At 41.3% G+C, this 20,112-nt stretch overlaps 1 protein-coding gene across 4 annotated transcripts in view; it reads right to left on the reverse strand.

Annotated features, from left to right (window-relative positions):
- Positions 1 to 20,112, reverse strand: part of CADPS (calcium dependent secretion activator) — a 436,212-nt gene that overhangs the window by 54,305 nt on the left and 361,795 nt on the right. For all 4 annotated transcript variants that reach the window (XM_058562346.1, XM_058562336.1, XM_058562329.1 and 1 more), the window contains 2 exons: positions 13,414 to 13,488; positions 12,443 to 12,526 (listed from right to left, as the gene is read on the reverse strand). In XM_058562346.1, the coding sequence (XP_058418329.1) occupies positions 12,443 to 12,526; positions 13,414 to 13,488 (159 nt within the window). The remainder of the gene's footprint in view (positions 1 to 12,442; positions 12,527 to 13,413; positions 13,489 to 20,112) is intronic.

Genomic DNA, 20,112 nt, shown 5'->3' on the forward strand with positions numbered 1-20,112 from the left:
ATCTGAAAAAGGACATGGGAATTTCTAATGGGGATTAGAGGCAGTATAGGGAAGTGGTTCTGAGCATAGAGTCTGGAGTTGGATCTCATAGGGCCAAATTCCAGCTCTATCACTTACTAGACAAGTTACTTAACTTTTCCATGCCTCACGTTCCTCATCTATAAAATGGGGATAACAATACTCTTCATAAAGTTGTTGGGTTATTAATTGAGTTTCTAGGACAGTTTCCAGGGCATCGTATGTAAGAACTATGTGTCAGTTATTATTATGATTTCTGCCGGAAAATCAGGTTTTTCTAGGTAATCGGATTTGTATATTAAGCTTGGTCTGGCCCTGAACTATCCAACAGCTACAGTGGCTATTTAAATTTAAATGAATTAAAACAAAATACAATTAAAAAATTCAACTTTTTAGTTGTACCTGCCACATTTCAAGTACTCATGAGTGACATGGCTAGCGGCTACTGCATTGGAAAGTACAGATATAGAATATTTCCATCATTGCAGAAAGTTCTATTGGACAGTGCTGGTCTAGACTCAAGAGACATTCATAAATATAGGTTATTACATTTTTAAATAAGAATGAAGAGATGTGTCATTCAATTTCCGTGTTAGAACAAGAGATCCACTCGAGGAGGAGGCAGGGGAAGGAAAAGGGCATGGATGTCAATAGCCTCATCTTGTGGATGAAACAAGAACTGAAGGTGGGAGGGTATTATTTCAAGCTATAAAGGTACTGAGAGGAACAATAATGCTACACAATGTTACAATGTTACAACCATTCACAGGAGGATGGAGGAGGCTAAGTAGAAGATGTTCATCTTCTACAGAGGCTAAACCTCTGTCAATTACAGTAGGAAGTCAATCTCTAAGATGGATAAATCAAGAAATAGCAATAGAAGAACAGTACTTAGAGCTATGAAGATAAAAAGGAAATAGTTTCAAAGGGTCCCTTCTGGGGTAAGGGACTGAGGGTGTAAAGGGGTAGGACAGAGAAATGTTGCTTTTTAAAAAATTATTATGAATATTTCTGTACTATTTCATTTTTTAACCATGTATGTATATTTCTTTCATCAAAAATTATTGAAAAAAGAACAAAACAAATAGAATTTTCAACACTCTAATGGAGAAAGGCATTTTGCAGGAAAAATGTATCTTCTCCAGGGTCACTTCTTCAAGGTTTTTCGTTGACTGAAATCAGTATTCTGAGATATGTCATCCACAAATGGCAAAAGCAAAACCTAGCAGAAACCTCCCTCAATACATAATCTGGATGCTCTAAGTGCATGCTGGGAAGATGAATCAATTGTAAGTGCCAACTGAGGGACTGCCTGCCTGGGGGAGACAGAATGTACCGGTGGGTGGATGTACTGGGACTGTGTGTGCGGGTGAGCAGTTGAGCAAACCTCGGTGGCTCCTGCTTGGGGCCAAGTGACAATTACAGTGAAAGCCCCTTCCAACACTTTCTGAGGACTAGAGAAAAACACAAACCTTGAAGTATGTCTGGAATCATAGGCAGCATGATGGATTCTCATAGCTCTGTCACTTGAGGGCTGAAATGTCTTCACTGCTTGCTGAAGATCAATGGCATTTCCGGCCAATTGTGACGCACTATGCCACGTAAGCACCTTGTAAATGCTACACAGATGCATATCGTCCCTCATTTTTTTTTTTTTTTAGGAGGGCCAGAGTTTATAAATGCTGTTTTTACAGATGCGAGAATTGTGACACCAAAATGTTTTTAAGGGTAGCTCACCAGATGGCCATTGCTCAGAAAAATGATCACTGGCTTTCCAAATTTGATTCATATTTGAAAGAAAAGAGTTAAGTATTGAAATGTTTTTAAAATAAGGTTTCTCTAAGTTGCCAGTGTTAAACGGCAGTTAAAAAAATTTCAGATCATAGAAAGTGAATATTGGATTCCAAGTCTGGACCCTCACTTCTGCTCTCTTAACCATTGGCTATGTGACTTTGGAAAAGCAATTGTTTAGTTTTCTAATAGACAACATAGAAATACTTGACACCTGATATATAGTCATATATAAAAATATAGATGCATTTGTCAATGATTGAATGCCTAATTTACACTACCTTATTCAGTTCTTATAAGAACTTGTCTTCTCATTTTACAAAAGAAGGAACTGTGGCTCAGAGAGATTAAGTTGCTTTCCCCAGGGAACACAGCTAAGGCGTGGTAGAGCTAGGGTTTGAACCCAAGTGAATCTGACTTCAAAGGATCCCCCACTGTCTTATGCTGCCCCATACACTGCCCTACCCTTTTCACAAGATGATTTACCAGAGTCTGAAGATAAAATCCAGACGATGACTGTGGAAGTACTTTGGAAAGCAAAAAGAATTACGTTATGATGATATTCACCTATTACCACAGACAAGACCTCACATGTAACTATCTATGTAACCATCATGGATATTCTGAAATGACCTCTGAGGACCACTCTAGAGCTTCAGAGGGGCCAGGAGAAGGTGGGAGAGAGCCTAGGCTTTCCTGGAAAGCGTCCCTAGGCAAGAACACGACAACCCTGAGTTGCAGGGCTGCTGGTTGATTGCACGGCTTCTGTGCATGTTCATAAATATTGATTGTGATTAAACTATTATCATAGTAATGAGGGTAATAATGCCTCCTACAGCCCATCCCACCACACTACTCAAAGTCCCTACCTTTCACTAAACAAAGAGCTGCTGGCACTGCTGGGGAGTTGGGCAAGAGGCAGGGAAATGATCTCTATTAAGCAAAAGCATTCTGTTCCATGCACCTATTAGGAGCCGCAGCCTCATTAACGAGGAGAATTGTTCGCGTCTCCTGTTGCTCAGGGTACTGTGCTCCAAGACTGGGTCCAGGAAGTGTATGTTCTCATCTCTCTTCCCCCCTGGGGCTTCCAAACAGATGCCTGATTGAAGGAGACCTGTTTTTCCTTCCAGTTTTCCTCATTTCTGTCTCAACCCTTCACTCCCAGGGAGGATTTCTGCAAGGCTCAGAGGCTCCTTCAAACCCACCCTTTGAATGCTGCTTAGAGTTAACAATGGTTGCATGCTTATTATTTGCCTGGCACGAGGCTAAGCAATTTCTAAGTAATTAACCGTCACAATGGTGGGCATGATGATTGTGATCATTTACAGATGAGGAAACTGAGGCTCAGAGAGGTTTAACGACTTTCTAAAGGACGCAAAGCTGGCAGCATCATAGAGCTGGTGTGTGAATGTGGGTCTGCTGGACTCCAGGATTTGTCCTCTTAACGACACTGTACTGCTTTTCCATTTGTCTATTTACGTGGCATACTCTCATTTTAGGAGAAATTCAGAAGTGCAAATTGGAAAGTTTTAATTTTGTAAAATCTCTAAGCAGGCATAAAGGCTTATTCTTAGTTGATTATAAGTGGGGCCTCTGCCCACCTCTGGCATTTTTGGGTTTTGCTTTGCCTTTTGAACATCACTCAACACTAAGGAGCCCAACAGAATGCAAGCTTGAAGAAGGCAAGGGCCATGTCTTACATACCCCCAATGAGGGCTGTACTGTCGTTACTGAGTAGTCACGTTTCTGCACAAAGGGACCACCTGTTACCCTTGATGCCCTCCCCTTCACCCTCCAGCTGCCTCAGCCTGAACTTCAGGGTATAGATAGTTTATATCACTGCTGCCAGTGACAACTTGTCTATCAGAGTCAGCCTAGGGCTGCTGCAAATGGAGAGGGTCTTTTTCTTCTCCTTTTTTTCCTCATCTCAGGTAAAGAGTGAGGAAAACAAACAAATGGACGAGATAGGAAGTCTGGGTTCTGTGACTTAACTAGCTGTTCAAGTCAATTTACTTCTCTGGTCTCAGTTGACACAACTGCAAAATGGGGCAGCTAGAATGTACCACAACTTCCCAAACCTCTGGCATCAACACCACCTCCCTGATTTTGGCTATTGCCCAGGTGCCATTGGTACTACATTGACTTATTTACTTAATATTCTTTACATTGGTTCACTTTTTAAATAATTATAAAAGGAAATTTTCTATCACTACCACAAATGGAAAATCAATATCAATCTCAATAAGAGAAGGTAAGCACAAAAATAAATATAACATAAATAAAATAAAATTATTACATTCTAGGCAGACACGGTTGCATGCTGAAAGTACCCAGCCTGAGGCCTGCCAGCTCTTTCTCTCTTTGTTACATATGAAGATTTGAAATTTTAGAGAAGTGTGAGAGACAGATAAGCATTCCATGGAAACTTTCTCCTTGATATAAGGATAAGGATGAAAATAAAATTAAAAAGGGAATAACCCTCTCACCATGTGATTGGTGTTATTTAAGGCTGAGTTTTTGTAGCATCTAACATCATCTCAGGTATCATGTGGTACACATCCTATGCTTGGAAAACACTCAGTGACATACTAATAAAAAGACTCTCCAAAGGCAGCAGCAGGGGCAGCAGCCCTGCTTCGTAATGTTTGCGATTTCCATGGTGCATATACTTCGACCGGGGTCGATTTCAAGCTACCACAGGGATATCACTAAATGTGGAGATGGGAAGAGATGTGGAGAACTGGCTCTCAACAGCAGGTCAAATCTGAGCAGACTCGAGCACATCACTGATAAAAGGGACCAGAATATCTCAAAAGTTCCTTCTGTTGAATGCACTCTAGAAAGCAACTTCCAGATAGCAGGGATAAGGTCTCTCTCTCTCTCTTTTTTAATCTTTCCATATCTACTACTCTAGCTCAGTAATTTACATACAGCAGTCATTTAAAATATGGTGGCTGATTGAGTAACTAATTCTACTACTCAGTACTCAGTGACATAACCACGATGATAACCACAATAACAACAATATCTAACAAGTATTGAATGCTTACCCTGTTCCAGGTATAAAGCATTTTCTCATCTAATTCTAACAATACTACGTAATGTAGGTCTTATTATTATTCCCATTTTATAGGTCAGCAAACTAAGATAAATGGTTAGTCTGTCCAAGATTATATTCTAGTCAGGGACATAACTGGACAAACAAGTAACCTAGATATATATTGAAATAAATCTGATTCAACCCAAGATATGCTTGGACAGTGGAATATTCAATTCTGGTTAAGCAAATATTTTGATTAATAGAGAGGTATTCTAGAAACCATGTATGAATGAAAAATTCTTGAAGAATTAAATAAAACACTAAATGCTAAAAATATACTAAACTTAATGAAAAACATCTTTGATGAATCAAATTTTTGAATAAAAGAAGGTGCTGAAATAGAAGTTATAAGAGAGTTTTGCTTGATCCTGTTATGAATAATAGTTTGGGTTCCTTCGGAGAAATAATTGCCATGCTAAGGACTGAACGAATGAGGTTAAAAGTACTAGGGTCATCTAAACCTTCTTACAAGTTTAAGTTGAAGGTAAGGCTAAGAATGGCCATTTATGAAGCACTCACCAGGTGCCAGGTGTCATGCAAAGCCTACTGCTCACCTTATTTCTAATTGTCCCATCGGCTCTCTGAAGTAGGCATCAGCATTCCCATTCTACAGATGAAGAAACTGAGGCTTACAAATGATCAATAACTTGCTCTGTTAGTGTGGGCTTCACAATCACATCTCTCCCTCTAACTTCTGGTGCTAAGCTTCCCACTGCTTGTGGCTCAGAGGTCAGGTCAGAACCTCTAATTTTTAATTTCAGAACAATTACTTCCTGTTTGAAGCATGTACAGGTTCATTAGGTATTTATTTCACAGCGGACATTTCTGTGACCTGGTCGCTCAGCACCTCACAGTCTGAAGAAAACACTGCGTCTGTCTTATGTTCACTTTGAATGACATTCATCTGTCTCCAAAAGAATATTAAGGGAAATGGTTAAGTTTGGATGCCTATTTTTTTCTTCTGAAAAGCTTCTGAAGGGTTGCTTTGGACAGCAGGCATGTTAATTGTCAACTGTGTTTTCAAGGCATGAACTAGAAATGAGGATGATGTCCTACTAGGTGATAAAATTATCTGTCATGGACCCCAAAGTGGATGTCAAGTTCTGAAACATTGGGGGGCGGCTGATGAAAGAAGTCGGTAGAAGGCGTGTCAGATCAGTGCTTTACAGTTCTTGAACATTTCAGGGCACAGTGTTTTTGTTGGTCCACGTGAACAAAATACGTTAGGCCAAGTAAGTCTTGCTTTCCAATGGTGGCTCAAGGTTTCAAAATCAGAAGACCACAAACCCAACCCCAGCTTGTAACAGGTAGCTGGTCTCTCTGTGACGTCTCGTAGCTTCTCCAGCTGAATCAATTTTGATAATGTCCCTGTGCAAACCCTGAAATTCCGTAGCCCTGGGCAAGCTCCTTCCTGACCAGGCTGCTGACCAGCCCCTAATCCCACCCCTGTCCTTCTCTTCCTTCTGCTCTGGCCTTCCCCTGAGTCACAATGAACTTCCAGTTCCCACAATGTACTAGCCCTTCCCTTTCTCCTCCAAGTCTTTGTACCTTGGAAGATTCTTTGTTTTTATCTTTGCCAGGCAAAATTTTACTTATCCATTAGACCTCAGCTCAAATGTCATTTCCTTCACGGACTCCCAGATGAGCTTGGGTCCCATTGCGTCAGCTACCTCTCTCTCTCTCTGAATAATTGCCACACTTGTAAATTACTTGTTGAGAATATCTCTCTCTCATGGGAATGTACAATAAGAGGCATTGTTGCTCTTATTCATTGCGAAGCCCCCAGTGCCCCGAACATAGTAGGCACTCAATAAACATGTTTTGAATGAAGGAATAACATGAGACTGAAGATTACCTGGAAAGAACAAAGGAAATGGGGAATTTTCAATGTCTATTCCTTCGGTTTTATTCCAAACTGATTGGCTGGTGGGTAAATTGTTTATAAAATATTTTTGCTGGTAAGATGTGAAAAATACATGACTCTTTCCCTTAGAAATGATATCAGTTAGTAGACGGTTCCTAGAAGAGTCACTAATTGACTTCATTTATGGGTTTCTGTGCTTCTATGGGGAATAACATTCTGGTGATAACAGAGCAGTAAATCTAAGGTGGGGTCTTAGTAGCTGTAGGACTTGGGACAAATTACTCAACTTCCCTCATCTGTAAAATGGGGATAATAACTGTATCTACTGCATAGGGTGATTGTGGGGATCGGATAAGAAAATGCACATGAATCACTTAGCACAGTGTGGCACATAGTATGTATTGAATAAACATCAGCTATTACTACCAAGGTTGGCACCTCCACTCTGACATGTAGAGGCCAACTGACTTGAATCACATGAATTCAGCATCTGATAATTTGATGATGTTACCCTCTGAAGGTGGACCAAGACCTCACTATTTGCAGCACCATCACCAGCCCACACTATAAACAGCCATCTCTCCCACGGTGGGCATTCCCCAATGCCAAAGCCAAAATGGAACCCCATGAGAGATAACACTAACCAACTATTATGAACATTCACCCCACTCTAAAGTTTGAAATGCTTCGCAACCAAAATATTCTGAGGACAGAAGTGAATTTCTTGGTTCCAGTTCTGGCTTTTGACCAAGGAGGTGGTCTTGGTCTTTGGTGTGACATCAAGAGCTCTGCATAAAAGCATTCGAAGCCGCTGGGTGACCTATGCTGGCTTCTAGCAGAAAGATGCATGTCTCCTTTGTTTCATTTCTAAGTGGCAAAATAATTTACGTGCTAGCAAAAGAGAAAAAAGGGTGAATGAGGGTAATTTGAGACCTAGGAGACTGGACATACAGTAGGTTTGGGCCCCTGACAGCCCTAAAATGGGCTTTATCCTTCCTGCCTGACTGGCTTCCATGTTACATTGCGACCATCTCAAATTGATTTGGTTGATGGGGAGATCTTGGGTGAATTCTAGGGGGCTTCAGAGGATTTGATCTAATTGTTCTGTCTGCCAGGGGTGGGGGTGGGCTCCTCCTACCTCTTCACTCCTCCTCGGAGGCTCCAGAGTTTAGAAGGAGCGAGTGTGCTGGTCAAGCTGGAGGGCTTAACCTCTCTGAGCCTTGGTTTCATCATGTGCAGAAGAGTGTTGTTGGAATGGGATTGTTCAGAGGATTCAATGAGAAAAATATATTTAAAGCACTTAGCCCTGTGCCAGGCACTTAGCAAGTGCTTGAAGAATAGGAGCTGTAGTTATTTTAGACTTCTGAATTCATCTAATATAACTGTCATCATATTACACTGAAGGGAATTAAAAGCCAAAGTGTCGTCTCGTGTTCCAGGTCACACGGCTCCATGGTGAGGGGCAGAGCTGGGATCCCATCCCAGGTCTCTCCATTCTGGGCTTTTTTGCTGTACCCTATGGACTCTCGGGACTCATTCAGCTCAGCTGAGCTCCTCAATACATCGCAGTTCTCGGGCCTTCCACCTTGGCCCCCTCCAATCCAGCCTCCACCCTTAACATCCACTCAATCCTCAATCCTGTTCATGTTACTTCCAAAATATCCCGCAAAAATGCCTTTTGCTTTCCTGCCTCATGGCCATTGCAGTTGCTGTTCTGTCCAGAAGATTCTCCCCTACTCTTTACCCATGGCTGACTCCTCTTAGTGTCAGCTCACATCTCCTCCTCAGAGAGACCGTCCATGACTATCCCAGCTGCAGTACCACCACCCGCTACCTTCTCTCTCTCTCTCACGCTCTCTCCAGTTTGCGGCCTGTCGGCACTTCCCCCACGCTATAATTTGCTTTCCTTTTTTATTGTCTGTCTCCTTCCTTAAATGTAAGCTCCAAAAGAACAGAGCACGCCTTCCTTGCTCCTTGCTGTGTTCCTAGCACCTAGCACAATTCACGACGCATGGGTGCTTGGTAAACATTTACCAAGGTAAATGTTTGGTGAATGAATGACTGAATAAATGAATGAAAGAAAGAACAAATGGATTTCAGAACCAGCATATTTGTTACCACCTGGATAGGATCAAGGAAAGGATTTTAACTTGCTGGGAGAGGAACCCAGGCACCTGCTCGTCCCCCTTCTTGGCCTCCTAAAAGAACAGCGCGAAGCTACCCACAAGACAGGGACGCTTCCAAGCAGACAACCCACACAAAAGCACATCTTGCAGTCAGGGGAAATGGGCGGATAGTTGCTAATTGCGACTTCCAACTGGGCTGATCTTTCAAAAGTTCGAAAGGCGCCTGCCTCCATAAATCCTAGGCTGCTACTGCTGCTGGGGCTGGGGAGGGAGGAGAGGAGGGGTGTGCTTGGGCGCCTCTCGGGCTGGCACGAAGAAACCACATCTCATCCTCCCTCCTCCCCCCAGCTCCTCTCCAAGAGAGGAAGCAATGCAGATGGAGACGAGAAATAAATATTCCTGCCTGCTCTGTGCCACTGCAGACGTTTTCCAAAATGTCTGGCTTGGACCATGAAATCAAGCCCACCCAGGAAAGGAGGCGCTCAGCGGGAGAAAGAGGGGGAAAGGGTGGCATATTTGTCGATGCTTGTCAGCTTTCTGGGGGGCAGAGCACATGGCTCATACTTGGCAGCCCTGCTGAGGTGGGGACGTGGTAAGTGCACAGTAATACTTGAAGAATTGAATCAGAAATGGGAGCGGAGTTAAGGCAATTCTGCCAGGGTGTCGGCACTATCTCAACGCCTTGGTCCAGTGTCCCAGGACTCACAGCTGGTTCTCTCATCACTGATTTCAAGGATCTTTCCACAACACCTGGTGCCTCTGCTCAACCCTTTTACCTCCACTCCACTCTGGGATAATTAACACCACTGGGCTGCAGGAAGTCTTCAGAGGCCTTTTGAAATTTGGGCAGGAGCTCAGAATCCACGTGTGGAGATATTCCTGCCACCTCTAAGCACAGCTCGTGTTCTCCAACACTGGAATACCAGCAGGAGATGAGAACATAGGCTGCAAATGATAAGTGGGTGCTTTTGGCCTTGGGATGGCCTACTGTGTGGGAGAAGTGTCACTAAGGAAGGGAAGTTACAGGCCCAGCAACAGGCACTGAAGTGTTCTGCAGTTATGGGGACTTCACTAGGCATGCTGTGCGGCTGCAAAATGTCTCAGAAAAGGGAGATGAGAGGATGAAAATTTCAGCTTGAAAACTCACGCGTCAGATACACTAGGTTTCTAACCCTCCGTGAGAATCTCTCTGGTACCATGTCCTTGTCACCGCTGCCACTGGACCACTTTTGATTAGTTCTCTTGGTAAGTCAGTGACTAGGGTGGGGCCCCGTGGTGGATTGAATTCTGCTCGATAAAGAGCAGAGGGGCTTTCCTGGTTTTCACTGGTTCAAGTCCAGTATGGTAAAAACCATTGCTCAAAATGAAGACTCAAAGAAAGTGATATCTTTTGTGGGTGTCAGGGGAACATTTTCCAGAAATGTTGCATTTAATTCTGCCTCTTTTCACCATTTCCATGACTTCACTGAGGAATGAAAGATTATCTAATATTTCCCACTCATGTGCCCTGAATCCTTCTTTATGCATCTTCCCCACTCATTTGCCCATCTGCCTTCTAGTGCCAGGCAATTGCCAGCTGAATCCCACTCTCTCCAGGAAGCTGTTCAGTGGTAGGGGGAAGCTGGCAGAAGACTTGGGTTCCTGTCCCTACTCTACCCATTGCTGTGTGACCTTAGACAAATTACTCCCCCTTTCTGAACCTTGGCTTCTTTGTTTGTCAAAGGAGTGGGTTGGATAGGTTTCCTTGGTGGTTCTACAGAGTAAAATCAGACAGAATTCTTATTGTCACCATCCTCTTCCTACCCCACCTTCGCCAATAAATTCCAGGGGCTGGTGCCATCACACTTCTGGGGTTGAGTTCAATCTTTACACCTGGGAAGTTTAGAGCTGCACATTAAAACAAGCTGGGCATGTAGATACGTGGATGCTATCTAAAAATTGTTTTAAATGTTTTCTGTCTACATTTCCCTTAAATCCCAGGAAATCAAACATATGGGTTAGGGAAAGAACAAAGTAGGGTATATTTGCAAAGAACTCATGTGCATGTATGTTTATATCGTATAGTAATCATATTAGTTATCTTTTATTAATAATAGCTGCCATATATTGAGGCCTACTATGTGCTAGGACTATGCTAAGCTCTTTCACTTATGTTATTATCCTCACAGCAGCTCATTATGGGAGATATCATCTTATTCCCCACTCCTGTATGACATTGGTAGTCGACCACAATTAACACACACACACACAAGCACAAACCAAAATGACACAATGGCACCCCTCCCCAAAACGAGAACCCAAACCAAAACAGGACGGAGGCTCAGAGAGGATGAGACACCTACTCAAGATCACACAGCTGATTAATATTGGTAATGGGAATTGAACTCGGTTTTGTTAGATTCCAAAGACAATGATGTGCTATGCCCTACCCCGTGCCAGGCCTTACTCATGGCATTCAGTGCCTTTCTAGGAGATTCTTCATACAGTAAGGCTGTTGTAAAACCCACAGATCGTGGGTCCTAAATTGATTGCCTTTCCTATGGCATTTTCAGAGGAAAACAGCTGGTCTCAGAGCCAGCAAGAACCCTTGCGGTCAGAAATTGCAAGAAAACATGCAGCTTCAGTGTCTGCCTAGCACTAGGAAGGGTGGGAGAGCCAGGCCCCTGAAGCAGCCTATTTGCAGTGGCCTTCTCCACTGATCCCTTACCTACAGATAATTCGACTGGCTTCTGCCCACCATCTAACTCACTTCTATGCCAGTGCCCAATTCTGGCACAGAGTTAGAGCCTCTCAGAATTTGTATCGACTCGATCACCTGCTCCAGAGGTTGTAAACTCAAGTGTCTGCAAGCCCAGGCAGGTACGTGAATGAGCAACACAGCCAGGAGGAGGCTACGGAAAACTGGCAAACACGTGCCTGGTCTGTGAGGCGACTGGCTGGACGTGACTCAGCTCCAGCAGCAGCCTGTTGCTATGCAGGCTTACATATGCAGGCCCGGCGCTGCCGACCGCTCACTTGATCAAGTCCCTGAAATATGCACTTCTCTGTGAATTCTCCTGATTTTTAAATCTGGGCAACTAATTCAGTTAAGAAGTGTACCCGACGCAGTAAGGACCAAATGAAACATATTTGCAGGCTCCATCTCACCTGCAAGTCTCCATTTGCCACCTCTAAAATTAATTTTCCTCATTTCCAGATGAGAAATTGGTGGCCCAGAAATATTAAGTGATTTGCCTGAGATAGCTAAGGGGGCTCAGGCCGGCAACTCTTTGGATACATACATATAGAGATGTATGTGTGTGTGTGTGTGTGTGTGTGTGTGTGTGTGTGTGTCTACTTCATATTCACAAAGGAAATAGAAATGGTTTTGAATTACCTGCTGTTATGAAATGTCCTGCTTAGTGTTATTATTACACATAGGTAGTTGACTGCAGTTAACATATACACACAAACCAAAAACGAAACAACACAACAGCACCCCTGCCTCCAAACCCAAACTCAAACTAAAACAAAAACCAGGAAAGAAAGAAGCTCTTTACTTACGGTAAATGACAAAAAAGAAGAGAACAAAGTCCCTTCGTCATATCTGGATAATTTTGCCAGGACTCCTTCCAAGATAGTAACGAACTAGTAAAACAGCAAAAAAGAAAAAGAATTATTTCCAACTGTAATTGTTCAGAATAAAGAGCCACATCTCCTGACCACATAGAGACCAGCCTTGAGCCCTCTGCTCATTTTGCATTCTATTATTTCGTTTCCGCCTCTGGGGAAAGCAATAGACTGCCTTTATATAGAAATATTTGACTTATCCGGCTTTCTCTTCATTATTATGTGATTGCAAATATACAGTGTTACAGAAGTGCAAAGTGACAAAATATTATTGAGTTGCATATAGCATGCGATAATATTAAATGCACTTTTCAAAATCCAAAACTGCGCAAAGCAGTTTTTACGTTACATATTAGCACTACATTTAATCCAATCTATTTTTATTTGTATTTTATCAGTAATTTGGGGGAAACAGAAGTTTAGCACTGGCAAATATAAATGTCTTCCCATTCAGCATTACTTAGTTAAAATTCTATAATTCATGAGGGTGACTGAAATAGCTTTATCTGACTTTTATGTTTTATTATGACTCTCACTGCATGTGAAACTAGAGGAAAGGGGGTTTTCATGATGGCAGAATTCCTTATTACCGTTTAACTTTCTGTATTTAAAAATCTAACTTTGTCAGTGCTGGAAAACAAAACAAACATTTTCCACATATCCTAGTGCAACGTTTGGGGACAAATTCCTATTAAGTTAACATATGCCACTTCATCAATTCATCTTCACACGGCTCGCAATCATCAGAAAAATCATTCCGAGCTGAGGCTGGGTGACGTACAATCTTGTTTCCTGAGAAATACGAGTATCCAGCTCAACTTTTTAACGTGTTACATTTTAATGGGAATGCGGACATAACAAAGCAATGTGCACAATGAAACATTTCACCTGAAGCTGAAGGTTACCTTTGCAACCAAGAGTGTTATCATTTCTTTAACAGTTTCTTCAATTAGTTCATCTATTTTTGAATGGTATTGATGCTAAAGAACACAGAAAGACAAATATTAGCATGTTTGGGAGGTGATGGCATTGCATCCGTCAGTAATTTTTAGACAAGGCAATTTATAAATAAAGCCTGGTCTGCAGACCCAGTTTATTTCCATAGTCCCAGAAGCATCTGTAAGATTCTGACTCTAGATCTTTGATGAAGAGAGATCTAAAGCTCTTAAAAAAATTACCAGGTGCATTGTTCCTCACCCAAGGCTTTCCATAGCTTGGATATGTGTAGACACAGACACACATTTACAAACAGCATGCATGGATGGCTTAATGGCTTAGCAGTGTGTTGTGTTGATCTGGGTCTTATAAAGCTAGATACTACAACAATTTCATACAGGAGATGAAAAATTACCTTTGGAAAACTGCTGGGGGATGTGGCTTAGGGAGTGGAATCTTTCCCAAGGGCATTTGACCAAGACACTGTGACTGATTTTGCAAAAACTGTTCTAAGACCTTCAGATGTTTTGGGTTAATGCCTCAGAGCTCCTCAGTTGTATCTCCAGGTGTTGACTCAGTGTTGAGGCAGAGTCTGTCTCTCTCTGAACCCTTGTGGTAGCCACTCCTTTCCTCCATTCATGTATAAGCAGACCTAGGTTTAGAACCTCTCCCGAGACTGCTGCTAAGTTTTCCAATTTCTCTAACTGCCACTGTCGATTACATTTAAATAGTAATGTGAAAACAAACCCCCACACAAACAAAAATCTTCCATAAATGCCAGGAAAAAAGGAAAAGCGATTTCAACAGAAAATACTGTATGCCAGCTCCTTGACATTTATTAGATCATTTTAGTATCCATTTGAATTATTCCATATTTCCTTAATAAAAAATAACAATGCAAAACATTGCTATTTGGAAAAGAAAATGCACTTACCCACTCTTTAGCAAACTTTCAGAAGGATGATTAATTAGGAATAGAAAAAAAAGGAATAGTGCAAATAAAAATTAGGACAAAAGGACACATGAGAAAATAAAAATTAAACAAACCATCCAAAAAGCTATGAAAACATACAGAAATAATAAGCCGTAGTAATGTGGTTTGATATTCTGATAACTGGCAATCAGAATTATTGAAAGTGAGCCAATGGACGTGAATTAGGTTAATTCATTTAAAGTCATAGGGGAATTTTGCTTGTAATTGGAAAACCTAGATAAAGACCCAGTGCAAAGTTGGGGGTCACATTGCCTAAGAAAATACAGCTCAGCTTCCTCATTTGTAAAAAACAGTTAATACTACCACTACCCAGGACCAATGAGGTGGGAAGAGGCCAGGAAAAATTACTGATTTTGGAAAGAGAATGATGCAAACCCTGTATAAAGATTTTTGGCAGGTCTGTTCTATTGTTGTTATTATTATTATACTATTATTTACTATTATTTAAAAACTAGGGCCAAGTCCTTTCCTGGTAGTCCTGCTCTCAGACTCATAGATCTATTTCGAAGATCAAGTATCTAGAGGTGAAAACATTTTGTCAACTGTAATTGCAATTCAAATATTATTGTTTGTTCACGTTCATAGAGTAGAAGATAAGGGTAGGGAGAGATGACCTTATTGCTCAGTCATCTCATTTTGTTTTTTTTTGGTGAGGAAGATGAGCCCTGAGCCAACATCTGCTGCCAATCCTGATCTTTTTGCTGAGGAAGATTGGCCCTCGGCTAACATCATGCTCATCTTCCTCTACTTTATATGTGGGACGCCTGTCACAGCATGGCTTGATAAGAGGTGTGTAAGTTCGCGCCTAGGATCCGAACCTGCGAACCCGGGGCCGCCAAAGCAGAGTGCGCAAATTTAACCACTATGCCACCGGGCCAGCCCCTCAGTCATCTCATTTTAGTTTCCTTTTAGTTGATTAGAGGAAAAACAATAAAGTAAATGGCCCATGTTGTATAGCCCTGATGAATCAGAACCCACGTTGTCTCCACTGCTAGCTTCACGAAAGGATTTACTACTAAGTGGCATAAACCTAAAGTTAAATGCAAAAACTATCTGCAGAATTCTGGGCTGGAAACACAAAGAAAGATGTCAGAGCAAAAGAATTCAGGAATATTGACAGGGCTCCAAATTCATTTTTAGGTCTTGAGATAAGATCCAGAATCACATGCTTACTTTCCCTCCTCATATGACTGCCTCACTCTGCTAGCTTTTCTTTGGATTGCTACAAATGATTCACATTTATTAAATTAATTGTGAGATTTAACTCACTAAGAAAAAAAGCTAGTTGTAGGCAGAATAATATAAAATATTAAATGAGGGGCTTCTAACCAAACAAAGAACATCATTGAGAATAGAAACATTCTCTTGAAAAACTTGGCTGAAATGGCAGAGTCAAGAGTGATTGTTCACTATGCACCAAGTAAGATTTAGGTTCTTGGTCTGAGGAGTTAACAGTGTCAGTCTTTTTCGAAAGACAAACAAGCTTTCTCTTCAAAAGCAGGGGAACATCAAACCTTTTAATTCTCTAAGGAATTCAAACTAAAGTACATGGAGACGTGGCGGCTCATGGGAGCCTCTTCCCATCTTCAATTTTCCCATGCCAAACTTGGCGCTGACTTCTCTCCAGGTAGTCCCACTGTCTCTCCCTTTCACTCTGTATTTTTCTTTCTTTCTGCTTTTGAAAAAAAGTGTGTCTCTTACTTTCTTTCTGCTTATGAAAAAAAGTGTGCCTCTTACTTCCAGAGGAAACTTGAGTGTATCAATCTCTGTTGGTCTATTTCCTCCTCTCCTCAGTGGGGCTAGAATTATCCCTGTTGTGAATATAGAAATCTCACTCACCTAACAAAGTAAGGACACAGGCGTGGAAACGTGGCTTAGAAACTTAGAAGTGCTCTACGGCAGTATTACTACTACTATTACTAATTGATTAGCACGCTGGTTACATGCGTGTATACATTCCTCTAAACTCGTCTAAAATCTATATACTTTCTTGTATGTAAATTATAATCTGAATTAAATAAAACCTACTTTGGGAAAGATAGTAGGGCAGGGTAATATCTACTCTGCTTATCATGTAGCAAAGGGGTACATATCAAGGTAGCTGCCATTCCTATTCAAGTAATTACAAAAGACATGAATTCCTTTTACCAGCTTCTCCTGAGACTTATTTGATTGACTTGCTTTTCCGGAGCAACAGTGCATACTCTGCCTTCACTCGGCTCTTTCTTGGGAGATATGTTGTTCCATGCATATGTGAAGTTCCATGAAGGAGTATAAATACTACTGGGGCGTCTTTTAATTACTATCCCTCCAACTAGATTATCTGTCACAATTTTTTTTGCAGTTGGATGGACTATCCAATTCTATTTGCATCCCAAAATGGGTACAAAGAGGGATCCTTCCTATTTTTGCATTTTCCATTCCCCTCTGCTGGCCTTCTTGGATTGGACTGACCCTAACAATAATAACAAAATCTCTAAATTATATTCTGAGGCACTAGATCATGATGAGAGCAAGGGAGCCACTAATCTTCCGTGGTATGGAAAGTCTGGGGAGTTCTCTTTTGCTTCGGATGGGCTACGTTGCTGCAAATTCAGAATCACTTTTTGAAAATCATTCCACTTGACTTCCTGTGCTGCACATTTTGCCTTGTCATGGAACAGATTGTGTGTATGTTGTCTTTCTGTTAAGACCATCTGACCTTGGAAACGAGATGAAAACACACTAGACCAAGTGAGAAACTATTTAATACACAATTTCCTCTCTATTGGTGCTTTGCAAATTTTAATGAAAAAATAAATATTTAAGATGGAAAAGTATGGTTAACAAATGTTTCAACAGCTGCCTTTAGATGAGACTTTACCCCAGTGATGAAATTCAGGAAGTGATCTTAAAATTGGAGAATATTGTATCACCTGGCCAGTATCTAGTCTAAAACACCTTGAGAGAGTTGGAATCCAGGTGGAAGCAGGTATTAGTAACCAGATCTATAAGATGAGCTTAATAGCCAATACCCACAAAGTGAAAACTACATAGAAATATTGGACTTCTATTTTTCTCCCAATTTCAGGCTGTTGCCAGTCATCCTTGGCCAATCTCTTTTTAACAATTCAGTTTTACTTTGGAGATGAATATCCCCAGTCTACAAAGTGAGAAAAGTTAAGGAGACACTATTTGCATGAAAATTCCCAGGAAGTTCTACTCAAGGTCGTAGCCACAGGGCAAGGTTGCTCAGAGGAAGTATATATTTACGTACAACGATGTCTGGCTGCGTTCTGACTGTTCTCAGTCACCTGGCATTCTAAGGTCAGAAGAGGCCTCATTTCCCACAAGCTGGTTGCTTAGGTGTCTCTGATTCAATTATACTAAGGAGAAATGGCATACCAGGTCTCTCTAGCACGGCTTGGGGAACTGACAGTCTTAGGGTAAGAATCATGGACAAGAATACAGCATTGGATGGGCTTTTAATAAAGATCATTTAGTTTGGGGGTGTGTGCACTCAGAAAAAAGGGAAATGTTTATGAACCTCAGTTATTGTTTTCATTAAAAAAAAGTAATGTTGAATTATTTGGAGGGAATACATGAAGTCTTTTCTACTTTATCAGCCAGACCAATGTCCAGAAAGAAGTAGGCACTACCGTTTAGCCTCAAAAATGTTACTATTTGGGCATATCGAAGACAACTTTCTAATCTTACGTCCAGAAATTAGGGAGCTTTATCCCCAATTTTGACAAACTACACACCTCTCAAAGGTTGTGTGTTGCATGCTCTCTCTCTCATTTGACACATGATGACAGTAAGGTTATAAGAGTAAGTGACTTGCTCAAGGTCACACAGTTTGGTAGCTAAGGTGTGGGGTCCACAAGATACAGTTATTAAGCCACTGGACAACTTGTTCTTCTAGAAAACCAAGACTCAAGGGTTAAGAGAAGGTCATTCTACTCTAGCATAGAAGTGATTAATGGTAAAGATAAGAGACAGGGTCCCCTGCAAAAAAATCAACTTGTTATTTCTCATCATATATCTCCAACTGGGGTCTATCATTTGGCCTAACAATGTCCACGGGTCCCCTGAAATTGTATAGTAAAATTGTGTGAAAGTATTATTATTTTCTTTTTTTGGTGAGGAAGACTAGCCCTGAGCTAACATCCGATGCCAAACCTCCTCTTTTTGCTGAGGAAGATTGGCCCAGGGCTAACATCCGTGCCTATCTTCCTTACTTTATATGGGACGCTGCCACAGCATGGCTTGACAAGCGGTGCATTGGTGGGTGCCCGGGATCCGAACCGACGAACCCCTGGCCACCACAGTGGAGTGCACACACTTAACTGCTGCGCCACCTGGCTGGCCCCATGTGAAAGTATTTTTTTTCCTGGGAAAGGGCTCCATAAATTTCATCAGATTTTCAGAGAGGTCTGTGACAACACCCTTCCCACCACCACCACCACTCCCTCTACTCTCCCCAAATCCCAGTTCAAAAAGAAAAAAGTTAAGATCAGAGTGACTCGGCTTGTTTGGAAGGATTGTTTAGCCATCTGACCGGGTATGTAGGAGTTCTTTCAACACTGCCACAACTGAGTCAATCTGAAGAAGGACTGTAAAAGCCACTGAGGGAAAAGAGAGGCCAGTTCTAGTGTCACAGTTCTTCCCCACCCTGGAATGGTGTCATCCTTCTGAAACTCAGTTAAAATGGACATCTCGAGAAGCTCCAAGGGGAAACAGATAAATTGGACTTCATAAAACTTAAAAAAATTTTGTGCTTTAAAGGACACTACCAATAAAGTGAAAAAGACAACCCACATTATATGAAAAAATAGTTGCAAATCATATATATGATAATGGTCTAGTATCCAGAATATATAAAGAACTCTTATAACTAAATGATAAAAGGACAACCCAATTTAAAAAATGAGCAAAGGATTTAAATAGGCATTTCTTCAAAGAAGATATACAAATGGTCAACAAGCACACGAAAAGATCGCCAACATCACTGCAAATCCAAACCACAATGAGATACCACTTTACACACACGAGGATGGCTATACTAGAAAGACAGATAATAAGCAGTATTGGCTAAGCTGTGGAGAATTAGGATTTCTCATACATTGCTGATGGGGATGTAAAATGGTACAGCCACTTTGGAAAACAGTTTAGCAGCTCCTCAAAAAATTAAACATTCACCATATGACCCATTTCACTCCTAGGTATATATCCAAGAGAGTTGAAAACAGGTCCACATGAAAACTTGTATACAAATGTTCATAGCAGCATTACTCTTAGTAGCTAAAAAGTAGAATCAAATGGCCATCGACTGATGAATTAAACAAAATGTGCTATATCCATATAATAGAATATTATTTAGCTATAAAAAGGAATGAAGTACTGATTCATGCAACAACATAGACGAATCTTGAAAACGTTATGCCATGTGAAAGAAACCAGTCACGAAAGGCCACATACTATGAGATTCCATTTTTATGAAATGCTCAGAAGCGGTAAGTCCTTAGAGACAGAAAGTAGAGTGGTGATTACCTAGGGCTGGGGTCGGGGGAGGGTTGGGGAATTACTACCAATGGGTCTGGGTTTTTTTCAGGGTGGTAAAAATGTCCTACAATTGACTGTAGTGATGGTTGCACAGCTTTGTGAATATACTAAAATCTATTGAATTGTACAC

The sequence above is a fragment of the Diceros bicornis genome, chromosome 2, assembly GCF_020826845.1.
Source record: "Diceros bicornis minor isolate mBicDic1 chromosome 2, mDicBic1.mat.cur, whole genome shotgun sequence".
Classification (NCBI taxonomy): domain Eukaryota; kingdom Metazoa; phylum Chordata; class Mammalia; order Perissodactyla; family Rhinocerotidae; genus Diceros; species Diceros bicornis.